Below are 9,822 nucleotides of genomic sequence, written 5' to 3' on the forward strand. Positions count from 1 at the left end.
AGAAGCTTATCCCACACGTCGTCAATGGGTAGCAGCGATTGCGCCGGACTTTCCGGAGCGATCCCCAGACATCATGGTCGTGTTGGGATCGCCACCTTTAGGGAAGTTTTCCCACCGAGCAACCGTTACAATTTAGTTGTTTTGTAGGAGTATTGCTGAGAATATCCTTTTATATTTGATTGTAATAAGTGTTTTTACATTTTTGAGGGATGCATCATTAAAAAACTCTCGTGGTGGAGAAAAAGAGTACATCTTTATTTTTAGTCATAATTTCTTTTGCTCCGAACTAGCCATGCTGAAACCAAGTCCCTGCTCGTCCCACCACGTTGATTCTTTAGTCCTTCATCACCAGTCAGAGCACCTCGCCATGCATCCCATCTTTCAGCCTTGAAGTACTTGCCACCCAACCTGCCTCCTCTTGGAACCAGTCCTCTCGCCCGTGTTTTCTGTGAAGAAACTGGTTTTTACCAAGCTTGAACTTGTCTTTAAGCTGTCAGGTTGGCTTGAACTTTGTCAGCCATGCCGCCTCCGAATGTACCATTTTCTCCTTTCCTTTGCTCTTCAGGCGGTCCTCCTGATGCGCTGCCCTTATCTTTCCAGATTTTCCCTGACTGTCGCCCTTTTGAACACCCTTCCTATTTCTTTTACCTCTGCTGCGGGGATTCCGGAAAAGCGTCGCCGGCTTCTGGGGAATTAGCCCCTTCATCTTGGGCGGTTCCCACTTGGCGTCCTTCTCGCTCCAGTCGAAAAAGTCCTAATTTTCTCGCAGCAGCTTCTCCAGACGACCCTCTTGCTCCTCTGTGAGTCGAGGCCCAACCGCCAGTACTCCCCTTGCAAACTTAAACATTTCAAGGTCCCAGAACCAACTCGCCCCGCGCTCCTTAGTGTGAGGGCTGGCGAATTGCTCGCTTTTATCTACCCTCCTTTCTGCTCCTCCCTCATGTCGGCTTGCTCTGCGCCCGCCGTTCCATGCGCCCGTCAACTTTCCCTGTCTGCTCGTTCCGCCTAGTCTTGCTCTTGAGTGCCCTCTAAAACCTCAATTTCGTGGCACCTGTGACCTGCGGCAGCCCCCTTCTTGCCATATAGACTCAAACAAGTGTTATAACATTCCCTCGACCGCCGCTGATCAACTGTCAGCTTTCCTACCTTACCGTTGTCTAGTGGATACTTCACCGCCAGGTGAGCCGTTGAAATTATCGCGCACAGGCGATTCATTGTGTTCTGACCCATGATGACGTTGTGCGATGCTACCACCTGCAAAACCAAATACCTTACTCGCAGAACCTTTGCGTTGTCATCAATGCTAAAGATCGTATCCAGATCCAGGTAGCCACGCACCCAAACTTGCTCTCCTGAAAATCCCACCAAAGTACCTGTGTACGGTGTCAGGTCTCGATCCGTCAGCCCGAGTTGGTCGACCGCATCGCCGTAGATTATATCTGCTAAACTGCATTGATTCAGGAGTACTCGCCTCACATTGAAACTATTGACCCTTACCATAACCACTATGGGATCATCCTTGTGAGTTTTAATCCCTTCAAAATCAGACAACGACACTACTATATCTGGATGCTGAAAGCCAAACAGAATCTCTTGTACCGAACTCAACGCCTTGACGTGCCGTCGCCTTGCCGCCTGAGAGTCACCCTCACCACCGAAGCCCCCAGAGATTGTATTAATGGTACCAATTGGCGGTTCCAGTTCTTTGTTGAAGGTTTCCTCAGCTCCCTTCTTCCCTGTCGCCAATGTCTCCTTCCGATCTCTCGTCGGGGTCGTGCGACGGTCGTCTTGTCGGCGCTCGTCCCATTGGCAATCACCCTGCTGACGATCGCCTGGATCATACTTTTGTGAGCGTCCTGCCTTGAACAAACTCATAATTTCCTTCTTCAGAGTGAAGCAGTCGTCAGTGTCATGGCCCGCCGAGCGGTGGTACTCGCACCATTTAGTCTTGTCTACCGCCGCTCATGGCGAGCGCGCCTCTTGCTCAACTTCCGCAACTGCATGCGTTGCTTTCACCTCATGAAGAAAATCTGTCAAATGTGCGCTCAGGTCCTTGTTCGCCTCCTCTCGCCAGTGTGATCGTTGCTGCAGCCAAGGGCGACGACGCTCAAAACTCTCTTTCTTCGGATATAACTGCTCCTTAACGTACTTCTCTAACGACTTACTTTTCTTCTCCCTTCACTTGCTGCTTTCACCTTTTTCTCGTCCTTGCCCGTCCTTCTTCATATTTGTCTCCTTCACTTGTCCGCCATATTTCTCCTTCTTCGCGCGCTTTCTATTGAACGCGTCATCCTCCTCGTCTAAAATGTAGGTGTTTGCTCGCGCACGAATCTCCGCCATGGAATGAGCTGGTTTCCTACTTAGCTTGTTGTTCAGCATTCCAGGTAACAGTCCGTTCTTGAAGGCTCTCGCATAAGCGTGCGACTCTAATTCCTCGATCTTGACAGACGCTGCGTTGTACCTTGCCACATACTGCTTTATAGTCTCTCCTTCCATCTGGCGAACGTTGTACAGGTCATCAATCGTGATCTGCTTGAGCTTGCTCGCGGAAAACTGAACAAGAAATTTTGAGGAGAATTCACGGAAGTTTGTGATAAATCCACGAGGCAGAGTAATGAACCATTCCATTGTTGTTCCTTTGAACGTTGACGGAAACATCCGGCACTTCACTGCGTCCGAAGCCGCACTGATCACCATCTTCATGTTGAAACATAGGAGGTGATCCTTCGGATCCGTCTTTCCGCTGTAGGATTCCAAGACGAGATTCTTCATGTTGTCCGGAATTGTAACTTCTCTCACCACTGCCGAGAAAGGCTCAAACTCCGCTACAGCCTCCGCCTCTCGCACTCCCTCGTCCTGCTGCTCATGGCGGAGGTAGTCAAGCTGCTCTTGCAAATAGTCATTCCGCTGTCGAATTTTGTCGACGTTGCAGATCAAACGCCGCCAATCTCTATGAGTAACCGGCCTCTGAGGCTGCGGGGATCCATTTTCCGTAAGGATCGGGGAATTCTCCGAAGATCCTTGCTGTGAAGGTGAGGATGGCGGAGTAGGCAGCGGAGGCGTTGGAGAAGGAGGATGAGGAGAAGGCGATGGAGGTGGACGAGGAGTCAGTTACTCAGACTGCTCATGACGCACCTCCTCGCGACGCGGTCTTCCCCTCACTCGACGCGGTGGTGAACCGCGTCCCTGCTCCTGCGTCTCGCTGCGTCGTTGACGAAGAGTTTCCATCAAAAATCAACCGTAAACGGTGAAATCAAACCGAAAACCACTAGAAATTGAAGAATTCAACAGAATTTCAAACTTCTCTCGATCGTAAAGCAATCCACGTAGTCTGGGAATCGAAATTCACCGGTCCCCACAGACGGCGCCAAATGTTCCAGCTAAGAACATAGAGATAGGGTGCAGTACCTATAGTGAAGGGATTGCCATGAGAGAGAATCTAGAGAGATGAATGTGTAACTGCCTAGAGAGAGAAAATAACCGCTTAGAGAGAGAGAGTGAGTGAGTAACTGAATTTAGAGTTTGTTATTGAGAAATGAGCTAAGAGTTTCTTACATGTGGTAACCGCTCCATATTTATAGGCTATAGGCTGGGTCTCGTAAGCTAACTATCCCTATTGGGTCGGTTGGGCCTCGCGAGGGAAGCCCAATTCTAGCCTTGCGTGACCGCCACGAGGCGGGTAGCCCTGGGCGAGGCCCCCTGGGGAGCTCGCCAAGTCCAGATAATATAACATGATGTAAGAGATATCATACCATTTTAAAATGACCAAAAGTAGATAAAAAAACATATTGTAAAGAAAATTATAAAATAATATTGTAATCAATAATTAAGAAGATTAATGTATTTATCTTTGCAAAATAATAAATGACAATAAGTAAACAAAATGTCATTAATAATATTTATTTTTCATGTTTCTCTTATTTGAAATATTTTATTGAAAATGTATCGTTTAAATAATGAATGACAAAGTAATAGTGCAAAATAAGAAATTAAAAATAAGAGATATCATAACTTATTTTAAATGACCAACAAATCATAATGCAAAATATTCAATAATATGGTGTTTGTTACTACCATATTGATTGATTCATAATTTTTGATAGTTTGTTATATATTGAAAAATATATAATAATAATAATAATAATATATGAGCACAAATTGATTGGTTATTGTAATAGGAAATTAAAAATTCAATAAATTAATGATAAGACCAAAACTGAAAAAAATTTACTTTTGATCCAAATGGAAAGTTAAAAATACCTAATAAGATAATGAAATTTGAGTGAAAAATACATGTATTAAATTTTCAAGAGTGAAATACATCTAATGATTAAATTTTTATCAAATACATACTCACAAAACGATAAAGAAAAACTCACATAAAAAAAATCAAATAATTCACCCATTAAAAATAACGAAGTCAAGTAGTTAATTTCACATAAAAATTTGAAAAAATCAAATAATAAGTACCTAATGTTTCCCTTTTTGAAAAAAATAACAAGAAAATAAAATAATAAAAGACAAAATGATAATGAAAAATGATAAATGAAAACTAAGATATATTATACTATTTTAAAATCGCTGAAATTTGAAATAACACAAATGTAAAAATATCAATAGCATAATGACCTAATCAATAATTAATAAAAATAATGTATTTAACTTTTCAAAATAATAATTGTAAAAAATAAAATAAAATAAAAATAAAAAAATATTTATTTTCAACTTTTCTCTTACTAGAAAAAGAAGTGAGAAAATATAACTTTTAAATAATAAATGACAAAGTAATAATATAAAATAACAAATAAAACTAAGAGATATCATACCTTTTTTAAATGACCCACAACTCATACTTTGAAATATTCAATAATAAGATAACGTAACCTACTCAATAATAATTAAGAAGATTAATGCCTTTATCTAAATAACAAAACTTGAAATAAAATATTTATTTTTCTTGTTTCTCTTATCAAAATCAAAATAAGAGTGGAAATGTACCTTTTAAATTTGCATAAGAAATGCCCCAAGAAATTCAAAGATTAGAAAGACATTAAATTTGCATAATAAATTCCCAAATAAATATAGGTCGTCCTTTCTTTTATAAATATGGTATTGGCGATTAAAATATTTATTAATTCATAATTTGAGAAAGTTTGTTATATATTGTAGAAATGGATAATAATGTATGATGCATAAATTTGTTGATTACCACCGGCAGGGTTTGACTAGGCGAGACCCCTGAGGCCCTCGCCCAGGGAGGCTTGCCTCAGAGCGACACAAGAGCCAGGGAATTGGGCCTCCCCTCGAGAGGCCCAACCGGCCCACTGAAGACAGTAAAGGGCGCCAGGCCCAACCCCTAGCCTATAAACAGGGGGCGGTTACCAAATGTAAAGGACTCTTAGCTCATTTTACTAAATAACAAACTTAAAATTCAGTTACACTCCCTCTCTAAGCGATTACACGCTCTCTCTCTCTAGATTCCCTCATTGCAATCCTTTCACTCGAGGTACTATACCTTCTTTCTATGTTATTGGCTGGAACATTGCGAGACCCCTGGAGCTCTCGCCCAAGGAGGCTTGCCTCAAGGCGACACAAGAGCCAGGGAATTGGGCCTCCCCCCGAGAGGCCCAACAGGCCCACTGAAGGCAGTAAGGGGCGCCAGGCCCAACTCCTAGCCTATAAAAAGAGGCGGTTACTAAATGTAAAGGACTCTTAGCTCATTTTACTAAATAACAAACTTAAAATTCAGTTACACTCCCTCTTTAAGCGGTTACACGCTCTCTCTCTCTCTCTAGATTCCCTCATTGCAATCCTTTCACTCTAGGTACTATACCTTCTTTCTATGTTCTTGGCTGAAACATTTGGCGCCGTGTGTGGGGATCGGTAGATTTCGATTCCCGGACTACGTGGATTGTGATTTTGGTTCAGAGAAGTTTGAAATCTTGTGCGATTTTCTCTGATTTTCGTGTTTTTGGTTGAATTTCTGGTTCGCGTTTGAAATCTGATGGAGACTTGCCGTTGTCGACGCAGCGAAACGCTAGAGCAGAGGCGCGGTTTACCACCACGACGTGTGAGGGGAAGGCCGCGCCAAGAGGAGGTTCGTCGCGAGCAACTTGAGCAACCGACTTCTCCTCCACCTCCACTGCCTCCTCCTTCTCCAATGCCTTTGTTACCTTCTCCACCGTCCTCACCTTCACAGCAAGGATCTCCGACACGCTCCCCGGAGGTCTCAGGAGGTGGATTGTCGTTGCCTCAAGCTCCGATCACTCACAGAGATGGGAGACGCTTGATCCGCAACGTTGACAACATATGGCAGCGGAATGATAACTTGCAAGAGTAGTTAGATTACTATCGCCTTGAGCAGCAAGATGAAGGAGAGCGGGAAGCAGAGGCTGTGGCGGAGTTTGAGCCATTCTTGGCGGCGTTAAGGGAGGTAGCCATACCTGACAACATGAAGAATCTTGTTCTAGAGACGTATAGTGGAAATACTGATTCGAAGGATCATCAGCTTTATTCCAACACAAAAATGGTGATAAGTGCAGCTTCTGATGCGGTGAAGTGCAGGATGTTCCCGTCAACATTCACAGGCACAGCGATGGCTTGGTTCACGACTCTGCCTCGTGGATCCTTTATGAACTTTCGTGATTTCTCGTCGAAATTCCTCGTTCAGTTCCTTGCAAGCAAGATCAGGCTGGTCACAATTGATGATCTGTACAACGTTCGCCAATCAGAAGGTGAAACTCTGAAGCAGTATGTAAGGCGGTACAGTGCGACGTCTGTTAAGATTGAGGAGTCGGAACCGCAAGCCTGCGCGCGCGCATTCAAAAATGGCCTACAACCGGGAAAGCTGAACAACAAGCTAAGTCGGAAGCCAGCTCGCTCGATGGCGGAAGTACGAGCTCGGGCGAACACTTAGATCCTGGATGAAGAGGACGACGCATTCAAAAGGAGGCGCGCAAAGGCAGAGAAAGATGGCAGTCAAAAGGACATATCGCCGGTAAACAGGCAGGGTAGGGAGAAGGGGGAAAGCAGCAAGCGAAGGGATAATAAACCAAAGTCGTCAGACAAGTTTGTGAAGGAACAACTCTATCCAAAGAAGGAAAGCTTCGAACGCCGGCGCCCGTGGTCCCAGGCTGACTATTGCCGGCGAGAAGGATCAGGCAAAAGTCTGAGCATGCATTTGACAGAACTACTCCGGGAAGTAAAGGCAACGCATGTGGTCGTGGAAAGCGAAAGGGACGTTAATCCGCCACGAGTGGCGGTGGACAAAACCAAGTGGTGCGAGTATCATCGCTCGACAGGCCATGACACTAGAGATTGCTTCACGTTGAAAAATGAAATTGAAAGGTTGATCAGGGCGGGTCGCTCACAATTGAATGATCGTGGTGATCGCTGGCAGGGCGATCGCCAACAGGGGAATCACTACAAGGGAAACCGCCAACAGGATGATCACAGGCGGGATGACCTTCGTCAGACGCCAGCAGTGGACAAAAAGGAGACATTGGCGACGAGAAAGAAAGGAGCGGAAGAAACCTTCAACAAGGACCTCGAACCGTCGGTTGAGACGATCAACACAATCGCAGGCGGCTTCGGCAGAGGCGGCGACACGCCGGCTGCAAGATGCAGGCATGTGAGGGCGGTGAGTTCAGTACAAGAATTTTCAACTCCATTTGGTTTTCAGCACCCGGACATAGTGATATCGTCGGCCGATTTTGAAGGGATTAAAACACATAAGGACGATCTCGTGGTGGTAATGGTAAGGATTAATAGTTTCAATGTACGAAGAGTGCTCTTAGATCAGGGTAGTTCTGCAGATATCATCTATGACGATGCATTTGACCAGTTGGGGTTAACATACAAACACCTAATGCCATACTCAGGGACTTTGGTAGGCTTCTCGGGGGAACAAGTCTGGGTGCGTGGATACTTGGATTTGGACACAATTTTTGGTGTGGACGAGAACGCAAAGCTCATGCACGTTAGGTATTTGGTTTTGCAGGTAGTGGCATCGTACAATGTTATCATTGGTCAGAACACGCTGAATCGCCTCTGCGCAGTGATATCGACAGCTCACCTGGCGGTGAAGTACCCACTGATCTACGGAAAAATAGGAAAGATCGCGGTAGATCAGCGGCGGGCGAGGGAATGCTACAACAACTGCCTTAGTTTATGTGGGAAGAAGGGAGCCAACGATGGGCACATATGTCACGAGATTGAGATCTTGGAAGGCGATCAAAGTCAGCAGGGCGAACAGGACCGGAGCCAAAGCGGCGCGAGAAGGCGGGGACGGTGGACTGGTGAAAGGTTTGGGGGTCCGGGGAGCAACCGGAATCAGGAAAGGCCAGATGATAGGACAGGAAGAGATGGGCAATTCACGGACATTTGTGCGGAGGAGCGCTGGGCAAACGTAATTGCGGACTTGGAAATGTACAAATTCAGTAGGGGAGTAATGGCGATTCAACCCAGGCTCACAATTAGTCAGGAAAGACGCATGGAGAAGTTGGTGGAGGACAATTTTGACCTCTTCAATTGGAGTTAGAAGGACGCGGCGTTCTGGGGATTACCCAGGTTCAAGAAGCCAACTCTTTTGGGCACTCGACAGGAGGGGAATGGAGAAAAGGAGGCATTGATGCAAGGTGCGGTTCGGCTAAATCTACAGCGGGGTGGTGGCGAACGTGGCGAGTGGGAAAGTTCGAACAGCCCTGGGCTGAGCCGAAGAAAGTAGGGGAACGGAGCCAAGAGCATCGCCGCGGGAGCAAAGGGAAAGAGAAGGCGGGGTATTGGAAACCAGTAAGGACTGCGATCTTCAAACCTTCAGGGGCGGCACGGCACGACAAGCAAGGAAACAAGTTGGGAAAGAATTCCTTCTACCATAGGGCGGCCGGGCAAGAAGACCGGTCTCACAAGGGTAAAGATTGGCAGGCAAGCACATCGGGTCTGAAAGATGAGGTGATTGGCACGATGCTCTAGTCAGAAAGGATCACTACGGGGAGAGCGGAGTAAATGCAGAGCAGGAGCAGTGGCGTGACGGGAAGGAGTGTAGCAAGGACAAAAATAAAGATATACTATTTTTCTCCATCACGGGAGTTTTTTAATGAGGCATCCCTCAATAAATGTAAAATCCTTTTTACAATCAAATACAGAAGGATATTCTCAGCAATACTCCCAACTTACAACTGAATTGTGACGGTTGCCCGGTGCGAAAAATTCCCTGAAGGTGGCGATCCCAACAAGACCTTGATGTCTGGGGATCGCTCCGGAAAGTCCGGCGCGACCGCTCCCACGTTGGCGACGTGTGCGGATAAGTTTCTTATCCCAAAAGCCTCCCCAAAATATGGGCGAGCACTCATAACTAGGCTAAGCCTCGGGCAACCTACATGGCCATTGGGACCCCAGCCACTGTAAGTCCTCGCCAGGAAAAAACTGGCAATGCCACACCCGATCTTACGGGAAAAGCGTGTGAACAAAGCCTCAGTTCAAAACTGAGCAAAAGTCCTAGTTAAAACCTGGCACATGCCCAAGGTCGCCAAACGTAATTCAAACTTAAATCGTAAAACAAGCGCAAATGCAAAATGGCAAAGCGATAAGCAGAAGGAGACAGAAAGAGTTGCGATAAATTCTCATTAATGGTTAGCCTCCACGGGCGATCATAATTACAAAGGTGGTAACGAAAAGTAAATACGAGTGGTCAGACTACATTGATATTTTCTTTTTCTCTTTCATTTTCAGCAGCCAAGAAGTACTCCGCGTTGAAGCCTGGTGGTTCGTTCGGGCCGACCAAGCCTTCAGGGGTGATTCTCTTGAAGGCCCCCTATCTCTCTA

The 9,822-nt window shown here is 45.7% G+C and overlaps 2 protein-coding genes across 2 annotated transcripts; one reads left to right on the top strand and one right to left on the bottom strand.

Moving 5' to 3' along the window:
• Positions 1 to 2,178: 2,178 nt before the first annotated feature.
• Positions 2,179 to 2,772, bottom strand: LOC130736846 (uncharacterized). The gene has a single exon (XM_057588624.1). The coding sequence runs from the start codon at positions 2,770 to 2,772 to the stop codon at positions 2,179 to 2,181; it is 594 nt and encodes a 197-aa protein (XP_057444607.1).
• Positions 2,773 to 6,451: 3,679 nt separating this feature from the next.
• LOC130736852 (uncharacterized) lies at positions 6,452 to 8,539 on the top strand. The gene is made up of 2 exons (XM_057588633.1): positions 6,452 to 6,750; positions 6,949 to 8,539. Exons 1-2 carry the CDS (start codon positions 6,452 to 6,454, stop codon positions 8,537 to 8,539), a joined length of 1,890 nt encoding a protein of 629 aa, XP_057444616.1.
• Positions 8,540 to 9,822: the final 1,283 nt, after the last annotated feature.

The sequence above is a fragment of the Lotus japonicus genome, chromosome 1 (assembly GCF_012489685.1).
Source record: "Lotus japonicus ecotype B-129 chromosome 1, LjGifu_v1.2".
Lineage (NCBI taxonomy): Eukaryota > Viridiplantae > Streptophyta > Magnoliopsida > Fabales > Fabaceae > Lotus > Lotus japonicus.

What these genes read in the sequence shown, in the direction of transcription:
- LOC130736852 (XM_057588633.1), top strand. Translation starts at nt 6,452, where the DNA reads ATGAAGAATCTTGTTCTAGAGACGTATAGTGGAAATACTGATTCGAAG. An exon ending in GAAGGTGAAACTCTGAAGCA is followed by an intron (nt 6,751 to 6,948) that starts GTATGTAAGGCG and finishes CGCATTCAAAAG; the next exon opens with GAGGCGCGCAAAGGCAGAGA.
- LOC130736846 (XM_057588624.1), bottom strand. Translation starts at nt 2,772, where the DNA reads ATGAAGAATCTCGTCTTGGAATCCTACAGCGGAAAGACGGATCCGAAG.